The sequence below is a fragment of the Aspergillus steynii genome (assembly GCF_002849105.1).
Source record: "Aspergillus steynii IBT 23096 chromosome Unknown P170scaffold_4, whole genome shotgun sequence".
NCBI classification, from domain to species: Eukaryota; Fungi; Ascomycota; class Eurotiomycetes; order Eurotiales; family Aspergillaceae; genus Aspergillus; species Aspergillus steynii.
In genome coordinates this window covers 1,862,375-1,879,730 of record NW_020194401.1, presented here as the reverse complement: position 1 = coordinate 1,879,730, position 17,356 = coordinate 1,862,375, and the positions used below count along the sequence as shown (strand labels likewise).

Here is a 17,356-nt window from a genome sequence, read left to right as displayed (position 1 = left end):
CAATCCAAGCATAGGCAGCCTTCAGTACTGCAAAACCCAGGGGCGGTTCAATTCCTTGTTGGGCTGGGGAATCATCAGTTGTCTTCTGGCAAACTCAATTCCAGTTCTTTCTGCAACTGAGCCCTGATTCACAGCAGTCGTTTCACCATATCTTTGGATGTTCCGACAGGACTAGCCAGATGGATCATATTCTCCTAGGCCAGCTGGCAGAGCCACTTCTTCTGAGTATCTCTCGGGTTTGTCTTAGGAAAGGGCGAGTTTAATTGGGTAAAGGATTGAGTGCCCGTGTGAAACAACGTCCCAGGCTTCGTAACTTTACGATCAGCTCAAGAACGGAATAGGTTGAAGCAGTATATTTCTGGAAGGCAACATATGCGGACATGATTTCTGGGTTTTCGAGCTCGTCATAGCGCCATATGCAAGGTCTCGGTATAGATTTGTCCTAGAGCAAGCTATGCCTGAGACAGAAAGCTGTTAGCACTGATGTTGCCAGAGAACAGGCAAGGACTTAATCGATATCCTCATGATGTCGCAGGAGTCGGTTGCACCTCATTGATACTTCTTTAGCCTTCGTTTGTTCGTGACATCCACTTTATGATGCTAGTCGATGGCGATCGTGATGAAGGACCCTAGCATTGTGAAACGAGGATGGCAGGAGTTGATGTCAAAAACAGAAGTTGCTACAGCAAATTCCCGTGATGAAGATAAGCCATGTAGAGCCTAAGGCCACGAGAACTTCTTCGCGGAGTGGAGGAGGGAAAGTCGCATCTCCCTGGATTCAATCCGGAAGTACATCGCTCCTGGCACCAACCAATTTGATTCAGTAAGTAGATATCAAAAGAAATCAAAGATAATCCATGCCATTGTTCAGTAAATTGCTCACATTCTAGTTACGTCTATTCAATGCTTCGTTACTTTTCATTCTACTTGATTGTGCGATCACTCCTAGCAACAAGCACAAGAAAGGCTAGCCTCAGATATCAACCCTGGTCATTAGCCATGAGTGAATGGGTGAGAAACGACAAAATGTAATTTAGGAAGCTACAAGCTGGATTCCTACGGAACAGATTATCCAACAGGTATGTCTCTTGACCTTACCAGACAAACTACGATGGAAGTCGACGGTAACTTGGTTGATTGGGATACGAATGATTCTACGCTGGCTTCCTGCATATCAGCCAGGTTACGGATACAATGAAGCAGTTGACTCTCCAATATCCCAGCAATCAAGTACCTCCTCAATTGCTAACTATACTCGGAGACCCCCGCAGAACCATCACGATTATCGGCATTTGCTTTCATTCAGAAATCATCCATTCCACATCCATACACCCAGAATCTGACGAGCAAGCCGCCGTATCCCAAGCCGCCGACAAGCCTCACACCGGCCGAAAGAGGGGCGTGGGTGTGGCACAGCCCGCGACAGCAGATCAATGGCAAAAATGCCTCATCCGATCCAGGAAACAGAACGAGGAGAGGAGCTACACTGCTCCGTCGACAGGGCAAAGGCAGTATGTCCGTCTTCCCTGAAAGATGGCAGCGTTCCGCAAAAGCAGCGAGAGCAGCGGCCTCGATCTGGTTAGGCGCGCCTGCGATGGCAGTCGATGGCAGGCCAGAAGGCAGGCAGAGCAAACGCAGCTGAAAGGCCGAGCGAGCAAAACAAGATGATTACGGATTCGAACGAGTCACACCACACGACCCGAGCCGCAGGATTGTCAGTGCGAGCGAAGGTTGCATGTCTGTGCTCGCCGACGACTTGATATCCCACACGCTCATAATAATATCGTTCATTATTATGCCTCACGGACCGGGTCTCGTCCCAACTATCGAGCAGACAGAGTTCCCTAGTTCTACGTGTAGCGTCTCCCCCCCCCCCTTTTTTTCCCTGGCGATATCCTGTTTGCCCGTCACATGTTAGACAGAGGATGATCCAGACGTTCGGAGACGAAACGCAAACAGGAATAAGTCCCAAACGCCTACGACGGAGTATGGGCGAAAAGGCGAAGGTGTGACAAGAGCTGCGACCCATGCATATGGGGCTGATCTAACCGAGTAACAGGCTACAGTAACAGCGACCAAACCTACAGGGCCTCGCGCATGGCAGGATCGGACTCGACCTACCCGACGTGACCTATGGAGGAGTGAGTCTAGGACAGAAGAACGGGCCTTCTCTGGCTCCCCTCTTTTCCTCGAAGATCATCCGGTTCCTTCGCATCCCAGTGGATGGGCAAGGCTGGCGCTTGCGATCGCACGGGATTTCCCCTCCGTGCCTGAGGCGTCGGACGATGGCCGAATTTGCATATTTTTGCTCACTACGGAGTACTCCTATGGGAATATAATATTTACTACGTACGCCCCTACGTATGCAGCGACAAACCCACGAAACCGTGGTCCAAAAGATGATCACCCCTGATGATTGGTGATCTGGCCCCCTCCGGCCCTCTCGTCGTTGATTGTCCCTCCTGGTGATCGGGCATTTCCGTTGCGGATCATCCACGAGAGGCGCATGGCCGATTCTCTCGGAGTTTTTCGAGGCCAATGAAAGCGGAGCGCCCGGCGATTGGCGATGTTGGGCGTCGACCAACGATGGCCACCGCAACTTCTCGCTTGCAGCATTAATCCCGATTAATTTATTCTCCTGGCCACGACATCCGCTGTAATCTTCTGCTGATTTGGCTCTCGGGCTTATTCGTGCATCTCTCGTTAGATCGACAGAGCCTTCGCCTCGATCGGTGTGCGGGGTATCGCCTTCATTGGTGCAATATTTGCGACCACCGTTGATACTCGGTGCATCCTGAGAATTCCGCATTGCCTCAGCCTGATATGATGACTATGATTTCATGATAGCTTCCTCTTCGCCAACTGCAGAGGAGCAGGACGAAGTGAGTGGAGAGGGGACCAACTAGTATTAGGTTTTTTTTCCCTCTCTTCTCGGCCGCATACCTTCGAACCACCGGTCAGCGGTGGGGATTTCTTCTCGACCGACTCGACTCGTTCATATTAATTTTCGTCGTCGTGTCCCATTCCCACACCCTCCCAAGAAAAGACCACCCATGATCGCCCCCAAACGCAACTCAAACGGGCAGTAGTCCCTTCTGTATGGTAAATCATAAAATCATTTTTTAGAAAAATAAATGAAAAAGGCCGTGGCATCGTGGCCAAACGCCCGCCTGCACCATCCCGGACAGCGTATCACAAACTCACGGCCTGCGGATGATCTGTCATGGCATGCGTAAGGGACTACGCCGTACGGACGGACTTGGCTGTTAGTCCATGTCTAGGGGCGGCCGCCGTTCGCTTTGCATCAGGGATGTTATGGCCTTTGGGACGGACCGGTCAGGATGGGGCAATCGCTCGAGTATCGGGGGTAGGTAGATGCATGCACATGCCCCCAGTCCCAGTCCCAGTCCTAGTTCTCCGTCCGTACGTACGGACTCCCTACGGAGTCAAGACTCAAGCCATCGTCGCAAATTGGCTGACGGCGACGGGATGGGCTGGGGTGGGTTCCCTAATGCCATGACGGACCCGGGGCCCGTCACTCTTCATTTCCAGCGCCGTGCTGAAGTCCAGTTCAGTCCCGGTTGCCCGTCGGAGATGAAGACGCTGATAGGATGAGCCAGACCAGGTGATATGCATTCGATGCGGGCGATAGGAACCGCTTTTTAGGCCCGGAGGGGGATGCGAGAAAGCAGGTGACTTGTGTCGTGGCTAGCTAGCTTCTTACGCCGGGCAGGGCAGGGCAGTGAGGTAGGTCTCGAACTTGTTCCCCCCTCGTCGACATGTATGTATGACGATGGACTATGCAGTGTGCATCAAGAGAAGAAAGAGGGAACGAAGGAGTCTTAGCTAACCCGGGCAGCCCCGGAATGGGTCCAGTTGGGGGAGATTTTTCTTTTTTTCTTTTTTTTTCTGACAAGAGGTGATGACGGATTGTGATGACACCCTAACGATCCTGATCTCGTGTCTAATTCTCCGTGCTCCGTATGTCTAGTGCCTTATTGAGATAAAAGGAAGGATGAGAAGGGCGATCATCATATCGTCACTTCGAAGGATGCTCGAACGACAACAACCAACGTTGAACCCAACCAAGCCCACTTAGCGAGGCAGACAGAACTGGGAATATGGAGTCGAGTCTTGAGAGAAGCACCCACCGGTCAGTCAAGTCACCGGGCCTAATTTCTCTCCAGGCCCAATTCCATCTGTCCGTTTGTCCGCACGGCGTGCGTGCATCTCCCATGCTGATGGGATGGACGGACCATGGCAATGCATGCAATTCACCACCAATGGATCAGATCATATGGAGTACAGAAAGTTTGCACCAGCCCAGACTATCGTATGTACAAACACATCATCCTTATTCTCCGTACTCCCGACAACACGGACCCTGCATTGCTGCAGGCGAAGAGATCATTTTTCTTGTTTGGATGCACTGGATATATCCGTCTCTAGCCGCCGTTTGTAGTGTAGCCTCAGGATTGCTGCCCAAGATATCCGGCGGCTATGATGCATCTGACTAAGAGTTCTGAGGGGGTTTACTGTAGTTATCGAGTAATTGTTATGATATCTGATTATGATTATCTGTTAATTTATTCAGTGTTAATAGACATCGAGTAAGTCTGTCTACATCCTTGTATTTGTAGACAATATATATCACAGTTACTTGTGTATATATATCCGCATCCAGCAATAAACCTGCACAATACAGCCTCGAATACGACAACTCCATCCCACACCTGTAATCTGCACTCCCATCCAGCTGAAAAATCCCATGCAGCCGCATCCTGAGTGGAAGGCCTAAACCACGATCCTCCCGGCTGAAACAGTACATGCGCATCTCGTCACATCATGCACATCCCCAGCAAGCATGACCGATTACTCGACTCTGACTAAAGGTATGGATCCTCGGCAATTGGGGGCTAGGCAGGCTTGAGCGCCGTTTGAGTTAGCGCCGGTGCTCTCGCTCCATCCTTTGCCAATTACCATTCACAGGACGTTTTTTTTTTTTTTTCTCTTTACGCTTACGCCTACGCCTCCTGTGGTCTCTGATAGGATCTCCAATCGGACGGGTGTTGGCGCTGGTACTGGCGCTGGTGCTGATGCAGCTGCATGCAAGATGGAGGATCAGTTGCAACGAGCGATGGATTCTGTTTGGTCCATATCATCCGATGAAGGAGACAAGTCTTGTGATGGATAGATGTTTTCGTTCCTGCTTGCTTTAGCAGGGTAGCTCTGTAGGTGATTAGGTACGCCACGTCACAACGCCGTAAGGTGGTGGGATGCGATGGGATGGGTGTGTGTGTGTGGTGCATGGTATTGCAGTTGCAGAGAAGCGAGTCGCTTAAACCTCTCCAGTAGGAGAGATTCCTACGCATCCTTCGTATAGGAAGGATCCTCATGAAGATCCTGATCTCCCCGTAGGCCGTGTGGAATGCGTGCAGGCGACCAAGTTCGGGACTGCGTTTCTATTTTTGCTGCGTATGGTTGGACTATGGGAACTGAATGCGTTCGCTGGGCTCCGTGGTATCCGGTGAAGGTTGATACTAGAATAGTAGCCAGATAAACTCGGTCGTAATAGTATCCAGTGCGACTCAGACACGATGAGGCAACTGTCTCAGGCAGGTCTCATGTCCGAACCAAACTCCAAACCGATCGGTTCCCCAAACCAAACCAAACCAACAAACAGCGCGTCCACGGCTCATCCTGCTTAGGCATGGCTGACTGAGACAACAGACTTTGATGGACAGTCCATCATCCTAAACCAAATTGCCGACCATCGCCAGTGGCAGTCGTCAACGGAGTCCAGATTCGACGCTAAGCCAAGTCACCACTCGCGAACGAAAAAAAACAAAATGGCCCAAAAAAAAAAGAAAAAGAAAAAAGAAAAGAAAATGGTCCGCAAGTCCCGTGTCGATCCTTTTGCCAACCGGTGGAACCTTTCCTCGGGTCGTCTGGCCTTCTCGTTGCAGTAACCAACTTACTAAGTCTTCGACGAGACTCAGGGGTGGGGGAGGCTAACCAGTGAGCCAAACCGCATGGCGTTACGGCGGGCTTGGGATCCGACCGAACCTCGGTCACAAACCTTTTTCTGGAGAAGTTCTGGGTCCAGCGCGGCGCATCACTAAGCCTCGTAGGGTAAGGCCTCGCCTGCCACGCCGGAGATCTTCGTGTCGGTGCTTTTGGCCGCTTTACCGGCTTCGGTAGTCGATACGATTGTGGATGGGCTTGTTTTTTTTGGTTAATTTTATCTATTTTAGATTTTATTTTATTTTTAAATGCCTGTACTCCGTAGTCCGTACGGAGTATCTCCTACTACGTACTCCTACGTAGATATCCAATGTTGAGTTTAAGGACTAAGTTCTACGAAAGAACAAAGTATCCTTCGTCTGGCCTGTCTCGGACCTACGGAAGATTCTTACGGAGACTCCTTCCGACTCCTTCCAGTCCCCAACTTCCTCCGTAATTAGGCACTCCGTAGTTGGTCACGGATAGATGATGACGCCGTCCGTCACTAAAATAACCGCCCCGTAACGCCAATACGCTTCAACTCCGCCACAGCCCAGCGAACAGGGACCGACGGGGGAGAGCGAAGAAGCTATGGCCACGATGTGGTTGTCCTGGCCAGTCATACTCCGGCAGTACGGAGTAGTAAATGCTGAATGGCGATAGTAATAACATCTCAACATCAAATCCTCGTCCCTCACTTGCCTCGCTCCTCCGCAGTAGACTTAGGTAGGTTTCTTTTTTCGCCTCTTTGTCCTCCAATAATGTCTGATTGATCATCGTCGCAAGGCTCTTACGCACCACCCACATAGTGATATGATATCAACAAGGAAGCGAATCCTACCTATCGTGGACCCCCGGTCTGGAAAGCCCGCCAAAAGGGCTTTTACCGTGTAGACTAGTTGGGAGATTAAAATGAACAGTCCAGACAAGACGACTACCAAGTCGTCCCTGGTTCCGTTCTAGCCACATCATAATGTAGTCAGAATTTAACTTTGATTGACGTGTCGTATCATTATATCCGTTTTGGGCCCGAGGATAGAGCTGTGCCTGTTTTTTCATACCTGGAGGAACATCTCCGTTAGCCCCTCGTCGCGCTTATTGGATACCGTCTCGCGAGATGTGTCTTTTTTTCTCCGGATACTTCCAGCATGACCCGCAGAACCTACGCTCATTTCTACGGAATATGTATATTATCGTCATGATGAGGTTGAAAAGTTGAGTTGAGCTGAGGTGACCAAGATGGTCGGTCATCTGCATAGTTAGGCGCCGAGGATTTTCTTTTTTTCTTACTTTTTCTTTTTCTCGTTTTTGCGTTTCGATATTCCCTGGTGATCGACGCCCGTCAATGTAACTGTAGGATTCTGGATTGCACTACAGACCGACCCCTACGACCGGGAATCAAACGATCCCACGCTGAATAAGAAACCCGCAGAAAAAAGAAAACGACACGGAATCCATGCCCATTATTATTGGCATACAGCGGGTATTGCACCATGAGAGCGATCCCCAGGACCCACATCTGCTGAGTCGGAAATAACTAGCGACTGAGGATCAGGACAGGAGGAAGAGGTGGGCCGTGACAGACAGACAGGAGCAATCATCATCATGGCCCATCTTACTAAGAGTCATCGGCCAGGATGCTGCTCCGTCAGATCTGAGGCGAATTGAAGATGACAAGAAGACGAAGTGGCAAGACAAGTGGACTACATGGCGATGCACTGGGCTCTGTGCATTGCGCCGCCACCCCCGGAGGATACGGAGTGCATGTGGTAGGTACAACACTAGGCGGTAGGTACATATCTAGTTCTCTTAGGGGAGGCTGTTGAGTTCGATCCGGCCGATGGGCTCCCTCCCCGGTTGAAAATCGGAATTGGATCTGGGTGAGTACTGCGTATGTGCCTGTGCCTAGGTATGCGCTGACTTGCTCCACCGGACGTGGGATGGGGGGAGACTGGAGAGTTGCATTGGCCCGGTGCCCGAGTCTGAACCTGCCTGTGCCCTGAATTCCAAGGAACGAAAAAGCTCCGGCCAACTTTCGACCTCATTATACAGCTTAGGAATATAGATCAAGGGGAGAGAGGGGCACGGATAGAGATCCCGGATGCTACTCGATTTAGAAAACTCCAAAATAGCCTCTGTCGTCATCCGCCACAGCAGACAAGGAAAAGGGTGAACGTGCTTAGCCCATCTATCCCAAACTATCGTCTGATAATGCCGGACATGACAACCAGATCGGTAGGACGATTGGCAACGGGCAAGGGAGCCAGCGTTTCCGTCGGGGCAGTACCGCCGCGCCGAAACGGATTATCAAGTGATGACTGATGGGCCTCTGACTCTCAAAACCCGGCTTTTGGTCCTTTCGGGCTTTCAACCTGTGGCCTGTGGGTAATCTAGGTTTTAATCTACTGATGGGGCTCAGGAAATAGAGCGGAGATCCTTGAGTTGGGAACTGGGACTTGACATCGGCTACGGTCAGAAATGTCATGACTCGGCATTCGGGCTAACTCTGATTTTTTGATTTTCTGGTGATTTTCCCACTGGGGGGGACCCAATGGCGAGTCCTTAGTGGCCGCGCGCGTTCGTCCTACGAGAGGTTAACGGTGACTCCGAAATTGATCTCGGACGCTAGCATGGGGGTTAGGCTTCTTTCGGTCGGCGCTGCGGGGGCAAAAGGATAATCTATGTACTACTCGTCCCTTGTCCCTTGTCCTCGGTCTTGACTCTTTTCCTAGTCCTTTGTGAGTGGTGCGCTGGTCCCCTCTCTTGCTCCCTCCATGTGGGAAACTCATCTCGTTAACTCGAGATTGAGCACTTTGCTTTTCCGCGCGGAAGTGACTTCGGAACGAGGCAGAATAAGCAATCGTCTCAACTCTCTAGTACCTACTGAGTGGTGGTCAACTAGCTTACTGCTGCTTACAAGAGCGAAACCACCAAAATTACAATAACATCGATTACTATGCAGGTAACAATAAATGATCGGCCGGAAGGAGAGGCAAATCCTAGAGAATCAACCAAGCAGCTTTCTCCCCCTCCTTCCCTGTAATACGAATTCTGGCAAAAGAAATAAAATCCAAAAATCCAACTGGCTGGAGGGCAGATTAGCCATGTGAGAAGTGAGAAATAGCATCATACTTTTGCTTTTACCCTAGTACTGCGTACTACGTAGCAAGTCTGCAGGGGACCAGGATTGGAACTGCGATAGGGCAATTATTTTCCTAGCCCGTAATCCATGCTTGATTGGCGCCATGATGGACAGGACAGCCTTAAGGGGGTGGGAATCAAGACGTCTGAGTCCAGTGGATCTACGTTGTCCGTGTCCGTGTTTAGGTACAATACGGAATACGTATATCACATTTCGGAAGGAGGCTGGGAGTTGGAAATGGGCGGGAGTGCGTTGCAGCCACTGCCACAGGATGGGCTCAGAGAGGGGGACACTGTAACTACGGTATTCATTTCCCGTACCAATACACCAGTGGCCACACCTTTTGGTTTAGTGTTTACGCCCCCCCTTTCCCTCCGCCGGTCTTACGGCTAGTAAGAGACGGGCCTACTCCTAAACAGGCCTGACAGGAAGACGCTAGGTTTAGTGCATCGGCTTTGGTGCCAAACTCGGGAAGGCCCGAACGATGCTGCAGGCGGAGCCGACGTCTGCCACGTGAATTAGCAAGGGTCCAGACTCCAGTTTAGACACTAGGCGGAGGTCTAGTGCCCGATGCGGTTTAGATCGTCTGACGCCCGCTCCAGCAGTTCCCCTTCGCCTAAAACAAAAAGGGGGGCTTTTTCTTTTTCTTTTTTTTCCACCTCCCCCCGTCTGCGACCGCATCACCCTCTCCAAGGCTAGGTTTCCCAGTCTAAACCGAATACGGTACCGCCCTTTTCTCAAGTTTCACCACCAGTCCAAACCCCGGAGGTTAAAGGAAGACAGACACTTGATGAGCGGCTATCTCAGCCCGGCAAAAACAAAAAATAAAAGATTTAATTTCACCCGACGGAGTAAAGGCGTCACAGTCCAAACACATCCCGTCCTCACTAGCGGGTTTAACCCCTGGCTGCCTGGCTGCCTCGACTGATGTTCGTTCCCCACGAACCCACCCCGAAGTTCCTGATGATGATCTGCGCCGACGCTTAACCAACGTGGCGGTCGCCTTGCTCTAGACAAATCGTCTGTCGTTTCAAGTTTTGTTTTATTTCCTCGGTTGGCCTCTGCTCCTTTGCTCGTCCGGAGATATCTCATTCCCAGGACCATGGCGTCAATGATTAGTCTCGCGGAGGAACTACTTACTCCGGACACTCATCCACGGGGCAAACCGAAGCTAAAGTCTAAGATATATTATATTGACTCTAGAGTATAGGCGTAATGCGATCCAGAACCCGACATGATGTCCCTCCCTCCCAATCACAGCGCCCCAATATCTAAGTCCAAGTCCGTCAGGTCCTGACTGCGTCCTGACCTGACTGCGTCCTGACCTGACTGACACCTGTCAAAGAGGCAATTCTGACCCGATCGGCTTTTTTCGCCGCCATTCCGAATTTTTGATCGTCTAGATGTTTTTCTCCCCCCACCCCTTCGCTTCCTTGTTAGAAAGAGAGAGGGAGGGAGGGAAACCCGTAGTTCTCCGGTACTTGATCTGGATTGTCGCACAGAGATGCTCCCGAGGCTTTTTCTGAGTTACATTGTGACATGGGCGGTGACGCCTCCTAGGCCTAGAGGAAGGCACCCAATCTGCAGACGCTGGCGATCCCGCCAGCCAACCGCTCCCATGTGTTTGTCACGCTTCGCTTTGTGCGACGTCGGTTAGTGATACGCAAACGAGTATAGAGGAAAGTAAAACGCGGGCCTGATTTTCTTTTTCTACACTTTTATTTCGTTGAAATGAAAGGAAGTATCTGAGGGGTAGTAAGGGGGAGGAGGAGAAAAAGAAAATCCATCTCAAAAGAAGTAATTCACACGGGAGCTACGAATGACAACCGAACGAACGAATCGATTTGGCGAAATGAATCCTACGGGCAGAAAAAAAAGCAAAGAAAAGTCAAATCCGTAGGGGGAAGGCGGAAAGGCGCTACGATGATCGACTCTTCCCTTCCCCCCTTGTCCGTATTCCCACACCGCGTGGCTGACCCAATCCCAATCCCTTCCAGTCATCCACACCCTCGCATGAATGGGATGGAAGGCAAGAGGCACGGGCGGCAGAAGTTGGTGGCGCCAAGCTGAAACTTGAGGATTTGTTGATCGACGACCGTCAAGCTGACCCAAGAAGCCTAGAGGAAAACCTAAGCTACGCAGAGTCCAGCAACGGGGTAGCGTAACCATTTCTGGGGCTTGGAGGCTGAGCCTGTGACTTTCGTCGTTGGAGATGTTCGAATTCAATACAGGCTGAGTTGCGCTCTCTCCAAAGTCACTTTTAGGCAAAATCCACGATGCCCAGAAACTCAAAATGTGATGTCAGGGTCCCTTTCCCCGTGTTGATCGGTTGCTCTACGTGGTAGTTAGTAGTACCCTGGACTTCAGAAAGTTATCCAATGGAGATAAGGTCGACTTAACCCCGATCGGCAGGCCGAAAAGATGGGCAAAATGCCGGAATAGGCAGGCTGGGTGCTTACACAAGGTTATGGGGGGAGACGGAGAACCATTCCTTGACAGGGTTTATAGGCAATAGTTTTGAAACATTGTCTCTTTTGACACGACCTATCTTTGGTCGGTCGGGGGTCGGGACAATCATCGCTGAGCCGAGGAATATCACCTCGCATTGCGTACGAGGATAGATAGATTGACCTAGAGACCGAGCCTAGCTACGGAGTCGATAATAGTACCGTCGACAAGTCCGCCGACTAGTCAGAGATGCGCCGCTCAGCGTGTCAGTGCTCAGCTGCGCATCCACTTTCTGTGCCCTCGCCTGTTGTTATTTTTAATTACTGCCAGGGGGGAAGGAGGGGAAAAAGGAGCTGAATAATGGTTCCCGGCGCTAAGCGGGTTGCAGTAGTTCACCCGGGACTATTTGGCGGTCAAAGCTGGGACGTTGGAAAGCGTTGGACGATCAGCGCACATCATTGTCAATCTTGATCAAGTTTATCTCGGAATCTTGCCGTAAAGCCCTCAAACACGGAACACACCTTTTCCGCCCGCTCGCCGCTTTGCCCCTTGGTGCTTTGTCATAAATCCCAATCCACGGAATGACCTGTTCATAACATCATTGTGAATTATGAACGATCCCACTCCTCTTGCCGGTCCCCACCTCGCGACCGTGAAAGGCGGCCTTCAAGGACGTAATCCCGTGGAGCTGGAACAGGTTATCCTCCCTTTTAATCGAAAGTCTAGAATTCTGACTTGCCTCGAGTAGAGTAGGTAAGCATCCACGTACGGAGTCCTGCGGATGAGATTATTTGCTTGTTTGGGTGCCTTGACTCGCCAAGCTGGAGGCAAATCGGCACGACAGACAAAGAACGAAGAAAAAAAATTTAAAAATAAAAATAAATGAAATAAACCTGTAAATCGCTGCTGCGAATAATCACCGACCAGCAAGGCAGTGACCTGCTTCGGTGTGACAGTGAAGATGATGCGCTGTAGATCAACATGCTTACCCCTTTTTTGCCGCCAGAGAACAGGAGTTTGTGTCGTATTCGCCGTGCGTGGGTGAGCACCGACCGACCAGAACGTCTATCTGCTTGTCTTTCCCTTTCCAGATACACCTGAGACCACGCAGCAGAATTGACTTTCTCTTCTTTTTCCCTTTTCAGACGGAAAGTTAAGGTACGCCGGGGAGATCCATCTGCCAGGCCCTTTCCTGCGTACTTCTGCCGACTATTATTGACCGAACTAAGCGAGCTGAAAGTTTATCGCCTCGATTACAGTTGATACTATCGCGAAGTCTAAAGGCGGGATTTTCGGTCGCCGCGGACGGACTCGGACTCGAAAAAGAGTCCAGAGTAAGTCACTACCACGTAAAGTCCGTACGCAGTAGGTCAGCAAAGGGGACGACTGGAGACCTCGACAAGACTAGTGGTGTCGTTCCGGAACATAGATTCGTATGCGCCCCATTATTATTCGATAGACGACGACGGACGCCGGAGGTTCCTGGGACTTGCCTCGGAGGCAACCAAGCCATCGTGGGACGGCGACAGGCACAGAGTACGTAAGGGTCGGAGAGAGCCCGTATGGGCTGCCACTTCTGGCGGTGCTCGTCGCCTGTCGGCTCCGTGCGGTTCTGGAATCTCAGTCCTTCCAAGGTCTTTGATCGGTGATCACCCTGCGATCCGAGGATCAGCAAGGCCGAGATAGCGGAACCATCGTGGATCATGCTGACTGGATTCTTCAGGCAACCTGCCGCATTGTTTTATTTTTGTTTCGCCTTTTTGACTTTTCGTCGTTAATGTTATCTGTTTTGATGCGCATTTCTACGGAGTAACCTACGGAGTAGATCTTCTCCTGAGATCCTACGGAGTACTCCGTCTGATCGAGTTTTGCTTTTTTTCGACTGTTTTACCTGATCTGGCCTTTCTGTCGTTTCGGAGGGAATGGTTCTTCCTTCTCGACTCCGTACCGCCTGGGAATGTCTCATTTCCGACCTTTTTTCCACCCCCTTCTCTTTGTAACACTGGCGTCGGTTCCATGGGTCTTGGAGTCTGCCAACCATGCGGTGTCCCACACGTAAAACACGGAGTATAGCGAGTTCGTTCTAGGGTCGAATCCCGATACCGACGGTGCAAAGGGAACGGCCGGAGAAAGAGCACGATGGGGGGGAGGGGACCTCACTATGCCCAAAACTAACGGGACGGAGTCACAACGTGGCCTATGGGCCATGATCCATCATCCTGATCCATCCCATGAACGGCTTCCCGGAATCCAGTTGCCTGGAATATATGAGGCCCAGATTAAAGATCCCGTGGTTGACAATCTACTTTAATATGCGCGAGTCGTGAAGGAAGGAGATGCCCTTCCCGATCCGGTCGGAACCGATGGGGCTCCTGGCCAGAGGGCCGATCTGATTGGCGCCCCGGCAAGCTTCGCTTCCACGAGACACCCGTGGACCGTCGCGGCCGACTTCTCTTGTGTCGTTGTCGTTTATTAAAGTTTGGTACGGCTGGGTCGCTGGCGGCGTGGTTTGATTATTTGACCGTGACTCGCCTTGACGGGGATGGATTCCTGCGTGTCTCTGTTCGGTCTGTGCTTGTTCGAGAATCCTACTCCGTCCGTACCTCCTACCGACTGCGTATACGAGGACTCGAGGGATTGATGGAATGCTCGGCGGCTAACCCGATCGGATGTACCTCGGCAAAAATCTGCGTCCGTTGTATCTCCGTAAGGGGTTCGCAGATTGTCCTCCCACGCTCGACACTATTGCCTGATGCACGCTATATATGGAAGCAGCTAGATGTGATGGCGCTGCTGTTCACAACGGGAGCATTGCCGTATTCGATCGCCAGCTGCTGCGGTGTTGCACAGGACTTGAGGACCATGTGGTAATCAGCTTTGCGGCGGAGGGGCCCGTCGCTAGTGAACATCGCGATGATCATGCGGGATCGAAAAATCATTTTCTTTTTTAATTTTCTTTTTCTTTTATTTATTTTTTACTACTCGTAAATATTTTCTACCTCGGAATCGTCAAAACGTCTAGGATGAGTTAGACACCGCAAAGCCATCCAACAACCTCCACCGCAATCTATTGACGTTTTACGACTCATGGGTTTTGATTAACGAAGCTGTTTCCAGAACCTATTGATGTTCTGATGATCACCCAGGACAGTCCCACCTTCGTCTCCATAACCCTTTCGGACTCTTAGCGAGCCATTCCCGGCCGAGGTATCTCGTGGCTTTTCAAGGAACCCGCCCAAAAAGCCAAGCCAATCAACCCAGGGGATCCCGGAGTCTAGAGCCTACGCGGTTAGAACGCTGTCTTCTTCCCCCTTCGTCCATTCGCAGCTGTCTCGGACACGGACTCTGACGGTCGATCCCAATGGAAGGGAAATTGGGAGCGAATCCCCCGTTAGTTATTGGGACGAGTACCTGTCTGTGGGGATTGACATCCTTGGTTATGGGATTTTTTAGCCATCGGCTACGTACCGTGTGCCTGGGCGGTTTTCGTTTTTGTGGATTAATTCGAACAGATCAGTTCTAGACGTCTGGAATGGAGTACGAGTACGGAAGTGAAGGGGGTGATTTTTTGAGGGAGTAGATGCCACAGAAAAGAAAAGAAAAAAAAAAAGGCGGATCGACGTCATCATGATGACCCGTCAAGTCCAGGTACGGGCATCGTCCGATCAAACAAGGCGGATCGTCGAGTCTGTGTGTGATGAGTAATCCACCCAAGCGCCCAAGAGCTGCAGTATGCACGGAGAAAGCGCATCCTTCCAGCGAATCTCCGTCATCTCGTTGGACAGTGTGAGAGTCCGAATCTCCGGCCCTGGAAAAGAATAGAACGCAAAGACCAAGCAAGGACAAGACACAACGGACAAATAACCTTGGCGAGAATAGCAGCTTACTACGGAGTCCTCTAAGAGCAAAAAAAAAGAAAAAAGAAAAAGAAAAGTGGACTTCCAGTTCCACCCCATCTTTAGCGCCGTCGTTTTTTAAAGTTTCTCCCATCCTCTGGTTGGCTGTCAACGCCACGATAATCTCCGGTTCCTTCATGCCACTAAATCCCTTGGCCCCCAAGCGAAGGATGCAAAGGAAGGAAATCGTTCACAGATGCCCTTTCTTGGTCTCGGAGCCTAGACCGATTCGGGTTGGCGCCAGCCACGGCAGGAGGTGCCATTCCACGCATCGTACCGCTCCTCCGTCATCCGGCCCCAAGGGCTTGGTTGACGATGGAAATGCACGGAGTCATTTCCCATCCCAGAAGGGAGCTGCCGACTATTGCCTCTGCCATGGCGTGAGCAGCTAAGCATCATCTCTCTCTCTCTCTCTCTCTCTCTCACTGGCCCCCCCTTATTATACTGATCGGTGATAATCCTCCAGAGGGCCAGAAGGGCGAAAGGAATGTTCCATCTTGGCCTTCCTTTTATTTATTTTCGCTGAAGGATTTTTTTCTTGCAGTGAAGTTGAACTAACGGCCGTACCGAGGTAAATAACCCCCAACCAACCAACTACGAAGGAAGCACATTCAAACAAAGAATAAGGGGGAATGCCTGGAGGGGAAAAGGGGAGGAGGAGGAGGTTGGTGACGGATATGCAAATGAACTGGGCCTTTGAACAGGGAAGACAACGCATGAAAGCCAAACAAGTGATCTGAGCAATCCCGACAATATGGAAAGAGGTTGCCTCCCAGGTAAAGCACAGTGCAACGGTACCACCGTACCACCCCAGTTGCAGTACGACGCCGAGGCCCTCTTTCTTTTTCTTTTTCCTTCTTTTTTTTGGTCCGCCTCTCCCTGTTCACCGAGGATCTACGAGGGAATACTTGTTCAGAAAGGTTAGACCATGCGATCAGGCTCTCAGCAAAACAGCGTGATCGTGCGGCAACGATCAGCCGTTTATGGGGCATGGGATCGTTGTGACAGGTAAAACCTGAGGGATGGAGCCTGATCCACCCGAGACGATCGGCTGGCGAGAGAAAAGGGCCATTTCGGTCAGAGTCCAGGATGGGGGAATCATAATGATGATGGTTATTTTAAATTAATTAATGTGATATACGACGGAGTAGGACCATATTCGACGGGAATCATCTAATATACTCCGGACCCTAGTCTGAGAAGGGAAGGGGGGAGAGAATAAAATAAAAAAGAAACAGGTCGGTGGTAACGTAAGAACCCACTTCAATACAGATAGGTGGGAAACGCTGCCATGGAATGGGAGGAGACAGGAGGGGGAGGAGGCACAGTCATGCCCCCATGATTAATGATGATCGATGATTGACTGTCTCCCGGCGCATGATGGAGGAGGAAAGGTGTCCGTGGATCTGCACTAGCGCCAGACTTGCTGTAGCCGAGCCCCGAAAGTACCGTTGTCCACCGGCCGATCTGTGTACGACGCGGTTACGTACACTTACCGCGTGGTGTATCATGTATCTCCCAGGGAGGGCTGGGCACGGATTCCTGATCCTCAGAACGCCCGTTTGGAGGAATTTGGGGAATTGCCTGTTCGGGGAAATAGTTGCCCTTGGCTGGCATCTGAGGGGCCGGATGTATTCCTCCAGGAGTTTCAGACAATCCTGAGACTTCCATAGTTGTTCGTGGGCCAAACCCTAAATCATCCAAAAATTCAAGAGCGAGCAAACGAGGCAGAGAGGGAGGAGGGGGGAGACGGAGAAAGGAATGATCCTGACTAACCGGCTCCAGTCGAACCATTCGCCAGGGTGCGGCGGTCTCTGGGGCGGGCGGAGAGACACGTTTTTTTAGCTCTCGTCGAAGCTACCAAAAA

General features: G+C 51.0%; 3 protein-coding genes across 3 annotated transcripts; 1 reads left to right on the top strand and 2 right to left on the bottom strand.

The window, feature by feature from the left end:
• Window positions 1–1,830: 1,830 nt before the first annotated feature.
• Window positions 1,831–3,041, bottom strand: P170DRAFT_178521 (uncharacterized protein). Its single transcript, XM_024842655.1, has one exon. It carries the CDS (start codon window positions 2,807–2,809, stop codon window positions 2,132–2,134), a length of 678 nt encoding a protein of 225 aa, XP_024704549.1. The 5' UTR covers window positions 2,810–3,041; the 3' UTR covers window positions 1,831–2,131.
• Window positions 2,983–3,622, top strand: P170DRAFT_436865 (uncharacterized protein; the record flags this gene model as incomplete). The annotated part of the gene is made up of 1 exon (XM_024849243.1): window positions 2,983–3,622. A coding segment is annotated over exon 1 (235 nt), but the record flags the coding sequence as incomplete, so codon positions are not given.
• Window positions 3,623–11,405: 7,783 nt separating this feature from the next.
• P170DRAFT_475548 (uncharacterized protein) lies at window positions 11,406–13,298 on the bottom strand (the record flags this gene model as incomplete). The annotated part of the gene is made up of 2 exons (XM_024853271.1): window positions 11,406–11,479; window positions 13,055–13,298. The coding sequence occupies 2 exons, from the start codon at window positions 13,296–13,298 to the stop codon at window positions 11,406–11,408; spliced, it is 318 nt and encodes a 105-aa protein (XP_024704547.1).
• Between the last annotated feature and the right edge of the window lie 4,058 nt (window positions 13,299–17,356).

What these genes read in the sequence shown, in the direction of transcription:
- P170DRAFT_178521 (XM_024842655.1), bottom strand. Translation starts at nt 2,809, where the DNA reads ATGCGGAATTCTCAGGATGCACCGAGTATCAACGGTGGTCGCAAATAT.